The 21,066-nt window shown below is 38.0% G+C and overlaps 2 protein-coding genes across 5 annotated transcripts; both read right to left on the reverse strand.

Annotated features, from left to right (window-relative positions):
- Nucleotides 1-1,691: 1,691 nt before the first annotated feature.
- On the reverse strand, nt 1,692-11,432 carry matn3a (matrilin 3a). 4 transcript variants are annotated; one of them, XM_024291686.2, is made up of 10 exons: nt 10,878-11,430; nt 8,444-9,019; nt 7,173-7,298; nt 5,126-5,251; nt 4,651-4,776; nt 3,194-3,319; nt 2,677-2,802; nt 2,328-2,426; nt 2,185-2,254; nt 1,692-2,090 (listed from the first exon to the last, which is right to left on the reverse strand). In XM_024291686.2, the coding sequence occupies exons 1-9, from the start codon at nt 11,065-11,067 to the stop codon at nt 2,205-2,207; spliced, it is 1,545 nt and encodes a 514-aa protein (XP_024147454.1). In that variant the 5' UTR covers nt 11,068-11,430; the 3' UTR covers nt 1,692-2,090; nt 2,185-2,204. The 4 variants fall into 4 exon arrangements, with proteins under 4 accessions (XP_024147454.1, XP_036066346.1, XP_036066345.1 ...); XM_036210453.1 differs by lacking the exon at nt 2,677-2,802 and having other exon boundaries at nt 10,878-11,432; XM_036210452.1 differs by lacking the exon at nt 3,194-3,319 and having other exon boundaries at nt 10,878-11,431.
- A 578-nt stretch (nt 11,433-12,010) lies between these two features.
- On the reverse strand, nt 12,011-20,803 carry laptm4a (lysosomal protein transmembrane 4 alpha). The gene is made up of 7 exons (XM_024291679.2): nt 20,564-20,803; nt 19,008-19,128; nt 17,029-17,105; nt 16,449-16,571; nt 16,273-16,368; nt 13,998-14,096; nt 12,011-13,094 (listed from the first exon to the last, which is right to left on the reverse strand). The coding sequence occupies exons 1-7, from the start codon at nt 20,690-20,692 to the stop codon at nt 13,020-13,022; spliced, it is 720 nt and encodes a 239-aa protein (XP_024147447.1). The 5' UTR covers nt 20,693-20,803; the 3' UTR covers nt 12,011-13,019.
- Between the last annotated feature and the right edge of the window lie 263 nt (nt 20,804-21,066).

The following is a 21,066-nucleotide window of genomic DNA, read 5'->3' on the forward strand; positions in this document are numbered from 1 at the left end:
TTTGGGGTTTAGCTAATATTTCCGCTACATGTTATCTATTTTGGCTAATTTAATCTTTTAAAAAGCTTTTAGGCTGTTTTGGAGTTAGGCTAATATTTACACACTAGCTGTTTTGGCTAATTTAGGTTTTCTTCATTTTTTTAGGATATTGTGACGTTTAGCTATTTTTTCAGCAACATGCTAGCTGTTTTGGCTAACCTAACTTTTTAATTTGGTATTTAGCTAATATTTTAGCTGCCCATTGGCTTCAGTGATTTCAGCCATCAGTTTCAGCGTCTTTTTCTATCAATTTCAGAATCTTCAGCTATCAGCACTATTATCTTTAGCGGACAAATTCAGCTTACAGCATTCAAGCTAGCATTATCACAGGTAATGCTATCTAGTTCGGGTCGGCAACCTTTAACAGTAAAAGAGCCATTTGGGCTCGTTTTATACCAATTAAAACCTAGAAGGAGGCGCATAGTTTTACTTTAGCCTTTAAGAAATTTGGATTTGCATTCACGACCTTATTATTTTTTTATAAAAAATAACTAAGTCTTATTTTTTAGAATGAGCAAAAGCAAAAATTTAAAAAGAAACTAGCATTTCTCAAAATGGGATTTTTTTTTAACGTTTTTAGCTTTAGTTGAGGCCAAATTAGCAGAAAAGCTAGCTTGTTGCTTAATTACTAGCTGAACTCTAAATTAGCATAAAATTAATCAGTAAATTAAATCAGCCAAAATGTTAGCATGTTACTAAAATAAAAGCTAAACTCTGAATTAGCTTAAAAACTCCAGTAGATAAGAAATTAGCTGAAAACATCAGCATTCTGCTAAATTGTTAGCTAAACCCCAAATTAGCATAAAATTCCTCAGTAAACTTAATTAGTCAAAATTGTTAGCCTGCTGCTTAAATAGAAGCTAATCTTTAAATTAGCCTAAAAACCCAGTTAATGACAAATTGCCAAAAACGTTAGCATGTTGCTAAAACAATAGCTCATCTCCAAATTTTGAAAATTACTATTTAATTTTTCTTCAGCCAGAGAGCCACCATGGAGAGATAAAAGAGGCACATGTGGCTCTGGAGCCACATGTTGCAGACCTCTGATCTAGTTCATAATTACGTTAAAAAGTGATGGTTTTAAAGTAAAAAAAAATAGCTTCAGTGTCAATAAATTACACTAAAGTCAATAAATGTTTATCTTGTTCGGCCTGTATCCTAAGGTGTGTTTTGGATTTTGGCCCCTTGTGTGATTGAGTTTGACACCCCTGGCCTTAATAAAACCCAAACATGCATGAAATTAGGCAAAGGAAGTAGAAAGGCTTTCTCACTGTGAGACAAGACTGCTGACCACTACACCGCTATGCAGCTGAATGCAAAAAATACTTATTAAATCATAAATATTGTAAATGTACCACTTGGATTTATACAGAAGATGGCCCCAGATGTCATAAATGAATGACACTTCTTCAGCTCTGCTGCAGTAGCAGAAGGTCAATCTGTCCTTTCACAATAAATGTCTACCATTGATCAATTGTTTTATTTATTTAGGAAAAAAACGACATTACTCAATCATTTCAATCTTCTTTTAACAATTTAAAAGGTTTAATTTACATACATTTGTTGATCAAACTAAGATAATATTTTTACCAAGTTTATTAAAATATACACCAAATGTCAAGATAATACACTTTATTTTTTAAAGTTTGCGGAGTGTCAGATTTCAAGGATACAGATTGTAATTATTTCTAATTTTTATCAAGCATTAGAATATTGCATATAATATGTTACTTATATAAGCAAAAATACTTCACTTAAAGGCACTTTTTTCAGTGGACATGTAATAACATAATGTCCTATATACAGTTTATAACCATTTTTGTACAAAAACGATGCAAAAATAATGTTATTTTCATTTATATCAAATTAGATTCACAAAGTAAATAAGTGTTAGTCACAGTTATACATTTCATGAGGTTTAATACATCCTATTCTAATTAATATAATTTTTTGAGGAGGAATTTGCTGGGGTAATCAGCTGCTGCTCCAAACTGTACAGTGAGATGCTGGTGGTCATGGGGGGGCACAGACAGGAAGCAGTCTATGGACGCCTGCAGAAGAAAAATAAACAGTGGATGAGACTGTGCACAGATGGTGAGAATGTTTTCCTTGGGGGCAGATAAAGAAAAAGCTGTTAGCACTCACTGCCGTGTGAAGCGTCAAACTCAGGCCAGCGAGTTCTCCAGACGCTCTATTCTTCCGGACACGTCAGCTAGTTCAATCAGTCAAAGAAGAAAAAAAAGTTGACGCTTTTTTTGATCAACTTCATCTGACATCTGAAAGGATATTCTTGGCCGTGAGCTGCTGGATGGCCGCCTGAGTCTGCTTCTGAAAGGCCACCCTGGCCTCACATTTGCAGGGATCCTCCACCACCTCCATCTTCGCCTCTTCAGCAACAGAAAGGAAATTTCACATCAGCGTGTGTGGAGAGCACACAGAATACCTTCCCCAGACATCAAAGACAGGAAACACATCTTCAAAGAGGTTAATAAGTACATAATATTACCCGGTTATTGTCCAACAAATGCTACAGGTATCCATAAAGACAGAAGCTTAGCACCAGCGGGTTGACAAGTCAAAAAGTTTCTTCATTTTTTAAAAACATAAATCAAAGAAATCCAGACAGTATGTTCTTACGTTTCAAGGAACATGTTTTCTTGTCCGGATTCAAGACATAACCATTCCAGCACTTGCAGTAATAGGAGGCGTTGGTGCTGACGCACGTGTGTTGGCAGTCGTGTCCCATGGCACACGGGTCCACACCTAGAATAATCCGGGATTAGGGATGGCAGCACGAGAAGAGTTATACTCACAGGTACTGAGGGCGGCTTGTGATGAAGTTTGCATTTCCCACGATCCGCTACTGGACATGGCTATGACAAATTTATGACCTTTCCATCATTTTTTTTCATTCTCAGATGGAAACTGTCCATTCTCACTCTTTCACCAGAACACTGACACACGACAGTAACAGGACAAAGACCTTTCGAGATAACAAGACAAAGAACTGCAATGCTGAAAAGCAAAACATCCTCTCCACCAGCTGGATGTGATGTTATGACGTCAAGAACTTATATTTTTCTCCACTTTTTCTTTTTTTGACAAACACAAATCACAACAAAAAGTGGCAAGAATCCAGACTGTATGTTCTTACGTTTCAAGGAACATGTTTTCTTGTCCGGATTCAAGATATAACCATTCCAGCACTTGCAGAGATAGGAGGCGTTGGTGTTGACACACGTGTGTTGGCAGTCGTGTCCCATGGCACACGGGTCCACATCTAGAATAAACCAGGATTAAAGATGGCAGCGCAGTTTTATGTACTGGCCCTCACTGGGATTGGGTACCATGAACGGCTTGTACTAGGTCAAGGGTCTGCAACCTGCGGGTCCAGATCCACATGTGGCTCTTTTATCTCTCCATGGTGGCTCCTTGGCCAAACATAAAATAAGTCATGGAGACTGCTGACCCAGCCATGTCAACCTTCATAGTCAGAAGCTCCCTAATAATGGCTGCCTAACCAAAACTACAAAAAAATAAATAAATAAATAAACAAAGCCAACAAACTAAGACTACCAATTTCCAACCCCAAACTAAAATATCAAAACCCAGCAGTGAAAAACTGCTGACCCAGCCATGTCAACCGCCTAAGTCAGCACCTTCATGCTAATGGCTGCCTAACCAAAACTACCTAAAGAAAACAAATAAATAAAGCCCGCAAACTAAGACTACCAAGGTCCAACCCCAAACTAAAATAAAAAAACCCAGCAGTCTAAGACTTCCGGTACTTTTTTTTTTAAAAATCACATTTTGAGAGATGCAAGGTTCTTTTAATATATTTGCTTCTATTCGTGCCAAAAAAAAGAAATTTGATTCATATTTTTAATTTTAAAAAAAAAGAAGGTCATGAATGCAAATCCAAATTTCCTAAAGTCTAGAGTGACTATGCAGCTCCTTCTAGGTTTTGATCAGTAGAAAACGAGCCCAAACGGCTCTTTTACTGTTAAAGGTTGCCGACCCCTGAACTAGGTAACGTTTCTGTTGAGCTTATCAGTCTACATACCCAAGATGGAATTCTGAATTCTAAGCTTTTTTTCATAGAATATGAATGATAAAACAAACTGGCACTTTTATATGCATATTTTCTTCACCCCTCCACTAACTATGAGTAGGGAAATTTTTTCTATTAAAAAAAAAAAAAATCCCCGAAAAAATACACAATTTCTTCCAGGGTATGTAAACGTATAAGCACAACTGTATAACTTCAATTCACAGAAATGCACAGAGACTTGCAGGTGTTTTTCTCAACATCCATTGCTAGATGTGGCTATGTCCAATTTGTGACTTTTCTGTCTCTTCTGTGTTCACAGAGGGAAGTTGTTCATTCACGCACTTTCACCACAACTCATGTGTTGGACAACAACAGTAAAATCTCAGAACACAGACACACAGACACAAGACAAAGAACTGCAATGCTGAAAAGCAAAACATCAACTCCACCAGCTGGGTGTGATGTTATGAAGTCAAGAATTTAAAGTTTCCTCCACTTTTTTTTCAACACACATAAAATCACAGAAAAAAGTGGCAAGAATCCAGACTGTATGTTCTTACTTTGCAGGGAACATGTTTTCTTGTCCGGATTCAAGACATAACCATTCCAGCACTTGCAGTGATATGAGGTGTTGGTGCTGACGCACGTGTGTTGGCAGTCGTGTCCCATGGCACACAGGTCCACACCTAAAATAAGCCGGGATTAAAGAAGGCAGCTCGGTTTAGTTCACTGACACTCACTGGTGTTTGGGTATCAAAGGCAGGGAGAAACTATCCATTCAAACACGTTCACTACAACTGCTGTGTGTTGGACAACACAGGTAAAATCACAGACACACAACAGTAACAGGACAAAGACCTTTCATGACTGAGGTGTTGAGACAACAAACTGCAATGCTGAAACGTAAAACATCAACTCCACCAGTTGGGTGTGATGTTATGAAGTCAAGAACTTCCAATGTTCTGCCCTTTTTTATATTAGACGCGATAAAACTATAGCAAAAAAGTGGCAGGAATCCAGACTGTATGTTCTTACTTTGCAGGGAACATGTTTTCTTGTCCGGATTCAAGACATAACCATTCCAGCACTTGCAGTGATAGGAGGTGTTGGTGCTGACACATGTGTGTTGGCAGTCGTGTCCCATGGCACACGGGTCCACACCTAGAATAATCCGGGATTAAAGATGGCAGTACAGTTTAATGCACTGGCACTTACTGAGGTATGAGTACTGTGGGCAGCTTGCGATCGGTAAGGTTACATCCTCTATCTTCTTTTTCCCAGCATCTATTGCTGGATGTAGTTGTGGTGAAGGAAATAAGTATCTGATCCCTTGTTTGTTAAGTAGTTTTCCCTACTTTAAAAGTAATTGACAGTCTTCCATCTTATAGGTAGGTTCATTTGAACACTAAGATTAGTCCAGGTTAGTCCGGCGGTGTCCAAAGTCAGTCCTCGAGGACTGGTGTCCTGCGTTTTCCAACAAACCCTCCATTGAAGCTTCTTATTAGGCAAACACATGTAATCCAGGTAATCAGCAGCAGATAAGGCAGAATTTCTGGTAAAGCAGCAGGAGGCGGACCATCGAGGCTGACCATCGAGGACACCCCTAAATTAGACTCTTTTAATCAATCCGTCAATCTAAGAAACCTGCTTGAGCTAATCACCTGTAGAAAAAAACACCTGTCCACAGAATCAGTCGGACTCAAAACTTTCTAACAAGGAAAAGACTAAAGAGCTTTCGTTGGATCAAAAGGAGAAGTTTGCACAAGACCGAAGTGGACAACAAAACCATCAGCAAGAAGCTGGGAGTTAAGATGGCAACTCTTGGTGCAAGGGTGCCAAAACGCAAGAAATACAAGGACATGATCACCAATCCACCTATAGTTCTGGGGCTCTAAACAAGATCTCTCTGGTGGGGTTTCCATGACCATGAGAACAGTAAAACTATTGGTAATACTTTAGGCTGCAATGGTTTAACACCTTACAGTGCTTGCAGAGTATCCCTGTTTAAGAAGCAACTTGTGCAAGTCCGCCTGAAGTTTGTCAATGAACACCTTCATGATTTAAAGACTGATTGGGAGAAGATGCTATGGTCAGATAAGACCATAATGGAGCTCTTTGGTATTAGCTCAACCTGTCATGCTTGGAGAAATAGAAATGCTGTCTATGACCCCAAGAACACCATCTACAGTGTTGAAAACATTATGTTTGGGGGTGTTTTCTACACAGAGCTACTTGAGCGTGTCAATGAGAGGATGGACCGAGTTATGTATAGTCAAATCATGAGTGAGAACCTTTCTCCCAAGACTAGGAGACTTAAATGGGTTGTGCATGGGTTATCCTACAAGACAATGACTGAAAACATACAGTCAAGGCAGCCAAGGAATGGCTGAAGAAGAAGCATATCAAGGTTCATGGAATGGTCTAACCAGGGGTAGGCAACCCTGGTCCTCGAGTTCTACCTTCCTGCATGTTTTCCAACATACTATTACCTGGTTCAGATGTGTCTAGCCAATAAGAACATGCCAGAGAAGGGTATGCTGGAAAACAGACAGGAAGGTGGTTCTCGAGGACCAGGGTTGCCTACCTCTGGTCTAGACAGTCGTTAAGGTCAGAGTTGCAAACCACTAACCATCAAATCTTAATGATTCATGTCATTTGCAAAGAAGCGGGGACCAAAATTCCATCTAACTTGCTCAACAGCTACAAGAAACGTCTGACCTTTGTACTTGATAATAAGGGTTTGGCTACAATGCATTAAGTCTTTCGAGCAAGAGGGTTTAGATACTTATTTCCTCCACTGTATGTCCACATTGTGACTTTACTGTCTTGGTATTTGTGCCCCATTGTGGCCCTAAAACAACTGCTGTGCATTAGACAACACGGGTACAATTACAAAATCCAGGCGCACAACATTAACAGGACAGATGAGATGACGAGACAAAGAACTGCAATGCTGAAACGTAAAACATCAACTCCACAACCTAAGTGTGATGTTATGAAGTGAAGAGTTTGCTGCACTTTTTCATATTACACACAATAAAGTAGCAAAAAAGTGGCAGGAATCCAGACTTTATGTTCTTACTTTGCAGGGAACATGTTTTCTTGTCCGGATTCAAGACATAACCATTCCAGCACTTGCAGTGATAGGAGGTGTTGGTGCTGACACACGTGTGCTGGCAGTCGTGTCCCATGGCACACGAGTCCACACCTAGAATAAGCCGAGATTAAAGACGACAGCACAGTTGTATGCACTGACACTCACTGGGCTTTCGGTACCTTGGGCGGTTTGTAATAGATGATGTTACTTCTTCTATTTTGCTTAATAGCTATGACCAATTTGTGACTTCTGTTATCATCTCTTAGGGATACTATTCATTCACACACCTTCATCACAACTGTTGTGTGTTGGAAAACACCGGTAAAATCACAGAACCCACAAGAGACAGAGACAATTCATGACTGAAGTGACGAGACAAAGAATGCTGAAAGGCAAAACATCAACTGCACAGTATAACCTCAGGATCACTAAGGAATTTCCCCCCTAACTACTAAAAAACTATATAGTGCGGAACTACATAGTGTGCTTGATTTTAAAGGTAATTCGGACATGATGCTCACTACTTTTCTTCAATTTTTCTAAACACCGGATATGACGTCATCGATTTCACGGAGTGAAAATCGAATAAAAACGAACATTTATCGACGTTTATTCATGAATTCACTGTGTTCTGATGGTGAAAATGTGGATGGTTTATTCAAATATTGCATTTAAACACTTTTTTTGTTCGAAATTGTTTGACCGCAATGCATTGTGGTATATATCCGCTAATCTAGTGCATCGGTGGACGCTAGTTTTTCGCAAAGACTTCTGGGAAATTCCGAGTGGCGAATGCACAGTATAGTGATTATGGGGGATCCTACGTGAATTTTCTTCCATATCAGATGGTAATTCTTTAAAAATATTTAGTTATTGGAACAAATTCATCTGATTAACAGTTGTAAAGGAATTGAGGTTTTACTGTACTTTTTTAAAAAGGAACATTGATGCTTTGATGTCAAAACAAATAACAACAAATCCCGTTTTCCCTCCTTTTTGATAGTTTCTGAGAAGCTTCAAGTTTAGGACTGACTGGACCCAAAACTTTGCTTGACTACAAAAACAAGTTCTAGCTTTGACATCTGCAGCCCATGTGGGGGTTGAGAACATCTGCTCTTTTTTTTCTTTCTTTCTTAAAGTTTACAAATATTCCACATTCTCCAGAACCCCCGTTTGTAGACTGTGGATGCCCCGAGTGATGAACTAGAACCAGGGTTAATGGAGGAAAAGGTCTCCGGTGCCCTTTTATGTCCTACCACACAGCGTCTCCCTGAACTTGGAGGTGAGCTTCTCAATGACGCCGTAAGTCTCCACGTAGAAGACGTGGTCTTCCAGAGGGATGCTGGCCATCAGCTGTAGGGAGCGCATGTCCGCACGGTCCACCCCAACGGCGTAAATCTCAACGCCTGAGGCCCGGGCTTCAGCGGAGACCTCCTCCACCTGATCCTGGGGTCTCCCGTCCGTCACGATGATTGCCACCTTGGAGATGTTCCTGGAGCGAGGGCGGGCTCCAGACTGCTCCGTGAAGGCTTCGTTCATCGCCGTCTTGATGGCCAGGCCGGTCATGGTTCCTGTTGCCAAGGGCTGAATGCGAGCGATGGCCTTCTTCAGCTCCAGTTTGTTGAAATAGTTTTTGAGGAAGAACTCGATCTTGACTGTGCTGGCGTAGTTGACGATTGCCACTCTGGTGGCATCTGGTCCCACGTCCAGAGTGTCCACCATGTTGGCCAGGAATATTCTGACCTTCTCGAACTCGGCCGGACGGACGCTGCGAGAGCTGTCAATGATGAAGACCAGGTCCAGGGGGCGGCTCCGGCACTGACCGTCTTCCTCTGCTCAAACCACGGCAGGAACAAGTCCGTTTAATGCATCACACACAAAAACATCACAGTTTGCTGCTTCACAGTGAGACAGATGTGGTTAGTCGTCCAAAACACAACATTTTGAGATGCAAAAAAGGTGAAATAAATGCAACTGTCATGCATCTCTGCAGGTTTTGATTGTGCTGAAATGATGGTGTATGTTTTCTAAAACATACCGTGAGTCATTCCAGAGATTAGACTGTTCATCTCACTTTCCTTTGTGGAACGGATGAAGCCAGACATGGACAAGTAGGACCCCTGCCTGTCCACTCATATGCACGAATGTCAAACTTTCTAATTTGAACTCGGGATCTTTCTGCTTTCACTGCAAAAACGGTATCCTAAGACCCTTGTTTCAAGAAAAAAATATTTTTCCAGTAAGAGTTTAGAAAAACATGTCTTAGTGATGAAAATTTGTATTCTTAAAATATAATTTTTTGCTTTCTTACCCCATTTGTTTGTCAATTTAAAAGAAAAATGTTCAGACTTTGAGAATGATTTCTTTGGGGCCTGTTTTTGCAGTGTTTTAGTTCTATATGTTAGCGGTTCCTTTCCATCTTTTCCTGTGACTGGCTACAGAAAAAAACACAAAGATTGGACGTGGAAAGCATTCAGGAGCAGTGGCTGGCATGGAAAGCAAGCCTGACCGGTAATATTCTACCTGTCTCCACAGGAGTGACGGTGGTGGTGAAGCCGCTTTGGGTACTGACCGGTAGAGTCCAGGGATTGAGGGTCTCCAGCGGTGGGACAGTGGTCACAATGGAGGTCACTGGTGCGATTGTTGGCTCTGGTGTGGCGGGTAAGATGGTGGGACGGACTAGTACCACTGGTTTTGGCACTGAGATGGACGGAGTTGGGCACGGAGCTTTCAGTTTGTAATAGAAGGGGCCTTTGATTGTATGAAGGGGGTGAAGGACCGGACCTTTGTGTGTGTGGTGCATGTTTGGTGCCACCGGCCCTTTGAACCTGTGCTGAAAGGGTGGAACAGGAACCAGGGGTCTTTGGTAAGTCGCGGGCGGAGACAGAGGAAGGGGTCGATACACTAGCGGCGGAGGGATCCTCGGTGGCTGGAAGCGGGAGTGATACCCTCCTCTAAACGTGTAATCACTTCTGTGATCTACAGACCCACCAGAAAGGAGAAGTGATAGAAAACATTAGTAGGTAAAGATGTTTAAGATGACAATGTGCTGTAAGTACTGGTGAAATGATGGCAGGAGCAAGTGATTAGTGAAAGCAGGAGGTCATGGTCAGCTGTGTATGTGATGTCAGATTAGCTGGAAATAAATTGTAAAGTCTGAAATTAGAGTTTTAGATGTCATCTATGCTGTTTTTTAATCATTTTTTCTTATTTTTAAGCTCTTTACCCTTATATATTGTGCAACTTAACATTAAATTACTTTTATTTATCTTAAGTACAGCATAAAAATCCAGAAAAAGCAAAAATTAAACCATGAAGCACTTTAAAAAAAACAATATTAATGTTAAAATGGCCAATTTTTGTTTTTAAAATAATCACATTTCACTTGATTTTTTTGTTTTTTCCCCAAGTCACATATTCTTGGATTGTGTTTTACTAGATACAAAAAATTAATTTGGTGCAGGATATTTATTTAATATATATATATATTTAAATTTTGCTAAATTAAAGCATTTTTAGTTGAATATTTTAAATAATAATAAATAATAATTTTAACATTTGACCTGTTATGACAATTTATGAATTTTCCCTACATATAAAGTTAAAATGCAAAAATTTCCTGCCGACTTTACATTTTATTTCCTCCTCAAGAAGCAATTATACATTAAAGAAAATTTTTAGGATACTTACTTGATGGATTCAGGGTCCTGAATGGTGGTCGACCGTTATTTCTGGCCTGAGCGTAACTTTGGGCAGCTATAAGCTGAGAGTCTCCAGGCCTGAGGTGATATGTGGCCTGCACAACGTCAGACAAAAGCAGGGCCGTGCAGTACAGGAGGCTCCAGGTGCAATGCTTCATCATCATCATCATCGTCGTCATAGCAGCATAAGCAGGTTCCTGGTGATCCGATCTCTATGCCTCCAGTCTGCTGGTCTGGAGGGTCCTGCTCACCTCTGAGGGGTCCAAGTGTCTCCAGGTGGGAGGAGATTCCAGGGAACACCCAAAGGTGGAGCATGACCTGCAGGACGTATCAACTAACATGGAAAAAAGAACGAAATTTCAACGAATATTTTGACTTTTTGTAATTATAAATATTTTTTTTTCTATTTTATTACAATAATTTGTACTTTTACTCACTTTTACTTGTTTTGTGTCAGGACTTCTCAATTAGTTAATTTATAAAGAAACTAAATATGTCAATTTTTCTTCAAAATCTGTACTGGAGAACTTAAAAAAATACTAAGTTTTAAATAAAAAATATATTGTATTATTAAAATTGAAATGAAAAAAAAGAAAAGCACTCCATATTAAAAGTACCTTTATATATATAGATATATATATCTATATATATAGTGACATACCTTTTTGTGTCCTTTTTTTGTCATTTGAAGCCATGCAAATGGTATTAAAAGGATAATTTCCTGCAAGATTTATTTCAATTTATGATAATTTACTAAAATAAAATAAAAAATGTCTTACCTTAATCAACATCTATTAAAGAGTTTGATTATTATATTAAAATGTTTTATTTCCCTTTTTTAATCAGTATTTTTTCTCTGAAAGCTAAATTGAAGTTTGTACTCTGAAGTTCTCCTTTGTGATTTGGCGCCCCCTGCTGGTTTAACCTAAGCATGCAGAAAACTGGGACAACTTAGGACTTAAAACAAGAACTTTTCTATCATTTTATGCCGTTAGTGAATCGTTTAAAGTTGTCAAAAAATATTTTTCCTTTCATTCTGATGCTTTAACTCCATTTAAAAATGCTTTATAATTGATTTAATATTGTTATCCTTCATAAAATTCAAGAAAAGACGAACCAAAAGTTGATCAGAGACATTTATTGAAGTCAAATTTAATTCCACTGGGACAAAGTAATATTATCAGTAAAGTCATGAGAGCAAAGGGGTGGTTGTAATGTTTGCATGCAGCTGGCTGACTCTTTCTGCTGGAACTCTATCAGCATCTAAACCCCCCAGAATCTGGGCTGAGCGTTCATCTGCTTCTCCTTCATCGAGTTCTCACTCTTAATTCCAGCAGCGGTTCTCCAGATTCTGGGATTTTTTAAAAAAAGAAAAAAAAAACCCTTCAACTAAAGCCTTCGTGACTGTGACGCATAATGCCGAGCCAGCCGAGACAATAAGCATGCAACAAGTAATGCGAACAAAGCGGCTGTTAGTTTTACAGGTTAAAGTAGGAAAAACAAGAGAGGCGGCGCTCCACGGGCGGCGCCCTCTGCTCTCTCGGGAAAACCAATCGCTACGTCTGCTCGAACGACGGAGCAGCAGAGGGGCTGGCAAAGAATCAAACCACAACAAATCAAATAAATAACCAACAAAAAGTGCAACAAACTCAATTCTCAAGTGGAACAGCAAAGCTCTTATTTTTTTTTAGGGAAAATATTAACAACTAGAAGATCTAACAAATGGATTGTCAAAAGTTTTTAACACTTGAATCTATTGATAGATGGTGCTGGATTGATGAAAGCATTTCAAACTATTTCATTTTCACATATCCCTTTTTACTAAGACTTAAAAAAGGCTGGAGCATATGAGGGGAGGGGGTTAGGGGGGTCCCTCTTTCACTTTTCAGACCGCAGCATTCACTCGTTTTTAAATCGCACATTTCTCAATCCTCACATCTCCAGGATTCTTCAAAACTGACTTTAAGAAAAAGAAAAACAACAGCGGAAACGTTTTCGAAGGCTTCACACGGACACGGCGGGCCGGAGGTGGGATGAGAGCGGAACGGTGTTCAGAACGGGATCGTGAAGGAATCTAGGAATGCATATGATGGCTGTGTGTCCATGTGGGTTCGGGAGCGGGGGCGGCGTCTTAGGCGGGCATGTAGGGAGGAGGTGGGTCCTTCTCCGGCATCTTCATCGCCATCTCGTAGGTGGGGAGGATGTACTAGAAAGAAAGGGAGAAAAATATCTTTAACTAAAAATAAATAAATAAAATGTAACAATAATTTAAAATAAATATTTAAAAATATATATATATATATATATATTTACTTTGTTTTTATTTATTTATTTTTTATTATTATTATTATATATCATTTAAATAATTAAATTAAGAGCAAAACAAAGTTTTTTATTCTAAAAAAATTATTTTAGCGTGGTTAAAACTTTCTAGTCAATTTAAAAAAGTGTTCTGAAATTATGAAAAAATTGCACAAAAAAAAGAGAGAAATTTTTACTAATTTTTTCAAAAGAATAAGTCACACTGTAATCTAATTTAGCAGACTGGTTCAGTCACTGGATTCTAACAGGAACGAAGAGTTTAGTTGTAAGATTATTAGCGAGTTATAAACCAACTCGATCACCTATTGGTAGATATTTAAAATCATACCTAGAGGACTTTTAATTATGATTTTTAGTTCAAATAAAAAAACCTGCAGAGCATCAGACGTTCATTATGTAAACCAGCATATTTTCTATATTTTTTCTATTTTTTCTATATTTTTTCTATATTTTCTATATTTTTTTTACCTCTTTAAATGGGGCTTTATTTTTTAATTTTAATTCTTGAAAATATAGTCAAAATCTGTCTGTGTGCTGCCCCCTACAGGTTGAAACGAGGTATTACAGTATAATTTTGTTGTCGAATCATGAAAGTTTAAGAAGTTTGACGTCATGATCTGCAGCTCCAGAATTGATAACGGTTCATTCCACACGCCCCGCCCCTATGATTTTTTAAATTTCGGCTGTGGGCGGAGTCCAACTTCCCTGTTTGGTTACCCTTTAAATATTGTGATATTAAAACGTAAATGTAGGAATCCTCAACAAGTTCAAAAAGGTCGCAGATTACCTGAGGAGGAGTCTCGAAGGCCGGGTAAACGGCGATCTCGGGCATGTTCCTGTTGTTGATGTACTTGTAGCAGTTCCACACACAGTTGATCAAATAAGCCTGGAAGGTAGAGAACATACATGGTAATAACTCAATTAGGGCTGCCACGATTAGTCGACTAATCGACTATTAAAATAGTCGATTAGTCGACTAATCGACTATTAAAATAGTCGACGACTAGTTTAATAGTCAATTAGTCGTTACGTTTTATTATATGGAGTCAGAGTGTAGTGAAGTTAAAAGTTATGATGGCATTATGTTAACTTCTTGGACTAATTTTGGCATTTATTGTGGTTTTCCAGGCTATTTAGGAGAATAGTTAATATTTCAGCTACATGCTAGCTGTTTGGCTAATTTAGGCTTTTTTTTAATAGTTTTTTAGGCTGTTTTGAAGTTTAGCTAATATTTTAGCTACACCCTCGATGTTTTGGCTAATTTAGACTTTTTTAGGCTAGCTTGGCATTTAACTAATATTTTGGCTGGCTATAAGCTTCAGTGTTTTCAGCTATTAGTTTCAGAGTTATTAGCTATCAACATCAGCATTTTTAGTTATCAATTTCAGCGTTTTTAGCTATCAATTTCAGCATTTTAGCTATCAATTTCAGCGTTTTTACCTATCTATTTCAGCGTTTTTACCTATCAATTTCAGCATTTTAGATATCAATTTAAGCGTTATTAGCTTTCAATTTCAGCATTTTAGATATCAATTTCAGCATTTTTAGCTATCAGCTTCAGCGTTTTCAGCTGTCAGCTTCAGCGTTTTCAGCTATCAACTTCAGCGTTTTTAGCTATCAATTTCAGCGTTTTTACCTATCAATTTCAGCATTTTACCTATCAATTTCAGCGTTTTTAGCTATCAATTTTAGCATTATTAGCTATCAATTTAAGCGTTATTAGCCATCAATTTCAGCATTTTAGCTATCAATTTCAGCGATTTTAGATATCAATTTAAGCGTTATTAGCTATCAATTTCAGCATTTTTAGCTGTCAGCTTCAGCGTTTTCAGCTATCAATTTCAGCGTTTATAGCCATCAACATCAGCGTTTTTAGTTATCAATTTCAGTGTCATTAGCTATCAACTTAAGCGTTTTTAGCTATCAATTTCAGCGTTTTTAGCTGTCAGCTTCAGCGCTTTTAGCTGTCAGTTTCAGCATTTTTAGCTATCAACTTCAGCGTTTTTAGCTGTCAGCTTCAGCATTTTTAACTATCAATTTCAGCATTTTAGCTATCAATTTAAGCGTTATTAGCTTTCAATTTCAGCATTTTTAGCTATCAGCTTCAGCGTTTTCAGCTGTCAGCTTCAGCGTTTTCAGCTATAAACTTCAGCGTTTTTAGCTATCAATTTCAGCGTTTTTAGCTATCAATTTTAGCGTTATTAACCATCAATTTCAGCATTTTAGCTATCAATTTCAGCGTTTTTAGCTATCAATTTCAGCGTTTTTAGCTATCAATTTCAGCGTTTTAGCTATCAATTTCAGCGTTTTTACCTAGCAATTTCAGCGTTTTTAGCTATCAATTTCAGCGTTTTAGCTATCAATTTAAGCGTTATTAGCCATCAATTTCAGCATTTTAGCTATCAATTTCAGCGATTTTAGATATCAATTTAAGCGTTATTAGCTATCAATTTCAGCATTTTTAGCTGTCAGCTTCAGCGTTTTCAGCTATCAATTTTAGCGTTTTTAGCCATCAACATCAGCGTTTTTAGTTATCAATTTTAGCGTCATTAGCTATCAACTTAAGCGTTTTTAGCTATCAATTTCAGCGTTTTTAGCTGTCAGCTTCAGCGCTTTTAGCTGTCAGTTTCAGCATTTTTAGCCATCAACTTCAGCGTTTTTAGCTGTCAGCTTCAGCATTTTTAACTATCAATTTCAGCATTTTAGCTATCAATTTCAGCGTTTTTAGCCATCAACTTCAGCGTTTTTAGCTGTCAGCTTCAGCATTTTTAGCTATCAATTTCATTCAGCTTACAGCATTCACACTAGCATTATCCCAGATAATGCTATATATCTAGTTTTTAGTTAGTTTAAAGCTAATAATGGTTAAGATTTGTACTTTTTATCCACTTTGTGCATGACCAGATTAGTCGACTAATCAAAAAAAATAAGCAGTGATTAGTCGACTATTAGAATAATCATTTGTGGCAGCACTAAACTCAATTAATATGCACTTCTATGGATGTTATTCACTTTCTCCACAGCTACAACATTGACTATGAACCACACAGCGATGACCTCACCTTGAGGATAATGAGGAAAGCAAAGAACACCAGCACGAACAGCAGCAGGCAGCTGGAGTTCATGGACAGCAGGTTGTCTTTGTAGGGGAAATCCGGCTGTGGAGGGAAGAACTACAGATTAGACTCCTCCCATCCACCCAAAAAAGAAACTCAAATGGAGCTCAGCATCGACTGACCAGCTGGTCCAGGTAGTCCCTGATCCGGGGCAGGTAGGTAAGAGAGCTGATGGCCACCAGGCAGCTCAGAGCAAAGTCAAACAGCTGGTAGCAGAAGAACGGGATGAGCCAGCCATCGCGGTGCTGGAGACGACAAACATAAACAAATGTTACACATATAGACGTTTACTCCAACAGGAAGCACTATATTTGCATGTTTCAACCACGTCTCCAACAAAAATGTGTACAGTTTTCGTCCAGAAATTACATTTGTTTACAGAAACAAGGAGATACTACCAAATATTAATAGACATGGTTGAAACAGCAAAACAGTTTTTATTTTGCTCTCCAGCTTTGACAGGAATCTACACTGAAATGCTTAAACCTGCTTCTTCACTACACTAGAAAAGGAGGATTTTTCTACAATGAAAGGTCGCCACAAAAGGCGTTCAAACCTGTGAGTGTCGCTGCACGTCTGGGAGGCAAAGATGACATGACAACAAGCTACATCATTAATACTTTATTTAAAACGTAGAGTTTTACTTATTGCTACAAATCTGTTTGTTTTCAGTGAAAAGTGGAATGTTTCTACCGTACTCACAGTGATAGCTCCATACACCATCATGGCACTGATGGTGAGCATCAGCAGAGAAATGGCGAAGCCAACACAGGCATTTTCTGTATAAACAAAGGAAAGGCGCTGAATAAATACATGCGGCCTCTTTTCAGTTCAGCCTGGAAGCAGCTGTGGTTTGAATCCGCTGTGAGACGGACAGCCTCCAGGCGCTCGCTCCATCAAACTGCCTCTGATTTAATGGCCAGCTCTGGGGAGCATTAAGCCGCCCCCTTTCAGTCGCTCAGTAAAGATAAAGTGAGAGTCAGTCTGTGATAATTAAATGGTCTGCCTTTCATATCCTCTTTTCTCTCCATCACTCGCTCCCTCGATGGTTCTGCCTGTTGCATCGGCTGCCGCAGTGGTGCAGATCAGACAGATTCCTTTGTCGTTTGGGAATTCAAGCTGAACGATCTGAGCGGCAGCATGAACTTGTCTGAAAACTGACTTTATTTCTAAAGTCAAGGTATTTGTTGATTTTCGAATTCAAATACTTTTGCCAAATTAGTTTTTTAGACAATTTTCTGTGAAACAAGAGAGAAAAAATAAACTACATGAAGACGAATGTAGCTGTACTGCAGGTCAGGGACAAGAAAATATTTAATCCTAAGAAGTTATAAGTAGGGCTGCCACGATTGGTCGACTGATCGACTATTAAAATATTCAAAGACTAATTTAACAGTCGATTAGTCGTTACTTTATTTTATATAGAGTCAGAGTGTAGTAAAGTTGAAAGTTATAATGGCATTATGCTAGCTTTTTGGACTATTGTGGCATTTATTAAGGTTTTTCAGGCTAATTTGGAGTTAAGCTAATGTTTCAGCTACATGTTAGCTATTTTGGCTAACTTAGGCTTTTTCAGGTTTTTTTTGGCTATTTTGGAGTTAAGCTAATGTTTCAGCTCCATGTCACCTATTTTGGCTAGCTTAGGCTTTTTCAGTTTTGGGCTATTTTGAAGTTTAGCTAATGTTTCAGCTACATGTTAGCGATTTTGGCTAATTTATGACTTTTTTCAGTTTTTTGGGTTATTTTGGAGTTAAGCTAATGTTTCAGCTCCATGTCACCTATTTTGGCTAACTTAGGCTTTTTCGGTTTTGGGCTATTTTGAAGTTTAGCTAATGTTTCAGCTACATGTTAGCTATTTTGGCTAATTTATGACTTTTTCATTTTTTTTTGGCTATTTTGAAGTTTAGCTGTTTCAGCTGCATGCTAGCTGTTTTGGCTAATTTTAGATTTTTTCAGTTTTTAAGGCTTATTTGGAGACTAGTTAATATTTCAGCTGCATGTTAGTTATTTTGGCTGACTTAGACTTTTTCAGTATTTGGGTTATTTTGAAGTTTAGCTCGTGTTTCAGCTGCATGTTAGCCGTTTCGGCTACCTTAAGCTATTTTTCTGTTTTTTAGGCTAATATAATTAAGCTAATATTCCAGCTGCATGCTAGCTATTTTGGCTCATTTAGGCTTTTTTAGTTTTTGGGGCGATTTTAAAGTTTAGCTAATGTTTCAGCTGTTTTGGCTAACTTGTTTTTTTTAAGCTTTTTAGGATAATTTGACATTTAACTAATATTTTAGCACTAGCATCTTCAGTGGCCAAATTCAGCTTACAGCATTCACACTAGCATTATCGCATGCAATGCTATATATCTAGTTTTTAGTTAGTTTGGTTAAAATTTGTGCTTTACATCCAGTTTGCGCATGACCTGATTAGTCGACTAATCGTAAAAAATATTCTGTGATTATTCGACTATGAAAATAATCATTTGTGGCAGCACCGGTTAGAAAACACGACTTCTGGATGTTGTGTAAAAACTCTTGCTAATCATCAGAAGGCAGAATACAAGAAATATCAGCTGTGATAAAACCATCACAAGTACATTTATCTGTTTCAGTGGGGAAACAACTTTTGACAGAAACATGTATTTGTTTCATTACATTTAAATGAAAGTTAAAACAAATAATTTTTCGTACCGGACATCCTGTCAGAGGCAAAGTAGTGGTCAATGACCTCATACTGAAGGTCAATGGTGGGCACGTTCTCGGGGTGGGTCACAGCGACAGTCAGCAGGATACCCATCAGCAAGTTAACCACCTGAATCCAGGAAAAAAAATTAATAAAATGTTATTTTAGTATTAAAATCTTTCAAAAATAGAGACAGTGGGTACAGAGGGTTCTGCTTTGGGAATAAATACAAGAAGAAAAACAAAACAAAGAATAAACAACACAAAAAAAACAATTTGTTCCTTGAAAAAAATCAAAACTTTGTGTGGCACATTTATCAAGATCGTAAAAACTGGTTCAATCTGAGCTTGGGTTTTTTTTCCCTGTTTGTTTCCTCTTCACTAATCTCTAAAGCAGTAAACTCAAGTGTAAGATTAAAGGTAATTATATTTTATAATCCTGAACACAAAAACAAACATACCAAACTCTCTGGGTGTCCTATGCAGCTTCAACTCGGTTCAAATTAGATATATTTAACTTTATGTTTCTACCACAATTCCTACTTTTAATCAGTTTGCATGAGTACAGAAAATGGCATAAAAACTACTTTAAACACTCAAAGTAATAGCACAAGGAAACAATATGTAAGAATTTGATGGTGTTTGGGAAATTTAAATTAAAATAAATGTTATTTTTACTAGTTATTTAAACACTTTTTGCTTCTATCCACACAGACAGGCGCAAAATGAGGCCAGAAAACTTTAAGTAAGAGACAGATAAGCACATTTCCTCAAAAATACCCATAATGCACTTCTTCTACAGTTAAAATGAGAAAATAAATAGATGCTAAAAGACAAATAAGTCACCAAAATAAAAAGAAAAGAGAAAAAATAAGTAGAACAATCATTTTTATTTTTATACTGTTTGTATAAAAAGAGCGAATTTAGTTTGATTTCATTAACCAAATATCACCGTGACGAAAATGTTAATAAAAGTTCGCTTTAAAAATCCCTTTGTGTTACGTAAATATAATAACATTTTAGGTGCTTTCAAAGCATTACGATTCAAAATGTGACTGAGATTGATATCAGTTTAGTTCTGGACTATTCAACCAGCGCACGTATTATGCTAGTGAAAGAAAGTCACGACACTGCGAGATCTTTCACTAGATTCTGCAGCTATTTTCTGTTCAAATGGTGCCTGTCAACAAAGTTCACGATTCCAGACATCAAAAGCACATTAAGTAACATATAAATATGGGTTTCTATTGAGTCACTTTGGCCTTGTATTTTACCTAAACCAATAGAAACGACTGAGACATCGGAAAAAAACACAAGCGAACAAGCTAGCGCTAACCACAGCTTTTCCGTTAGCATAACTTTGGCGAATATCTGTGTCCTTCCGCGGTAAAAATGCGACCTATATATAATTTTAATATTTTTAAATCGTAAAAACAATATTTTAAACCACAAAACTGCTTGTTTATAAACGCGCGTAATGTATTATGTAATTTGTCGCCGTACTAAGATTTGACAGCATATGCTAACGTAGCATGACCGCTTTTTTGGCGAACCATTTTACGTACCATGTACCACGTTCCCAGGATGATGGTCCCCGTTCGGACATGGCAGCATCCGCAACACCGGGTGGTGTACAGTCTATCTCGACTTGGTTTAAAATGATGCATGTCCTCCACGAGCGTGGGAAGAAACATCTGGAACACGGATCGAGTCCGGGGGATCGAAAATGTCCTCAGCGTCAACAGTTAGGGAGAGAACGACGAGGAACGCCCACCCACTGCCCCGAAGACCTGCGCACACCGCGGATGACAACAAACGCCAAGGGAGGGCGGAGTCACACGCGTGAGTGACAGGAGTCTCAGCCAATAGGAAGAAAGTATTTTATAATATAATAATAATATTAATAATAACCGTTATTATTATTATTATTATTATTATTATTATTATTATTATTATTATTATTATTATTATTATTATTATTATTATTATTATTATTAATAATAATAATAATAATATATAATATATATATATAATGTTTTCCAATATTATAATTCGGTTAAATAAATAC

Source organism: Oryzias melastigma, linkage group LG24 (assembly GCF_002922805.2).
Source record: "Oryzias melastigma strain HK-1 linkage group LG24, ASM292280v2, whole genome shotgun sequence".
NCBI lineage: Eukaryota > Metazoa > Chordata > Actinopteri > Beloniformes > Adrianichthyidae > Oryzias > Oryzias melastigma.

Bases quoted from the DNA above. Each gene is read 5' to 3' on its own strand.
- matn3a (XM_024291686.2), bottom strand. From the start codon at position 11,067: ATGACGACGATGATGATGATGATGAAGCATTGCACCTGGAGCCTCCTG. The intron at 3,320-4,650 runs GTAAGAACATAC...GGTTTATTCTAG, and splicing joins GAAAACATGTTCCCTGCAAA to ATGTGGACCCGTGTGCCATG. The intron at 2,255-2,327 runs ATATCCTTTCAG...GACTGATTGAAC, and splicing joins CCAGCAGCTCACGGCCAAGA to TAGCTGACGTGTCCGGAAGA.
- laptm4a (XM_024291679.2), bottom strand. From the start codon at position 20,692: ATGTTTCTTCCCACGCTCGTGGAGGACATGCATCATTTTAAACCAAGT. The intron at 16,572-17,028 runs GTGAGTACGGTA...TGTCGTCTCCAG, and splicing joins TGGTGTATGGAGCTATCACT to CACCGCGATGGCTGGCTCAT. The intron at 16,369-16,448 runs GTCAGTCGATGC...TTCCCTCCACAG, and splicing joins GGGACTACCTGGACCAGCTG to CCGGATTTCCCCTACAAAGA.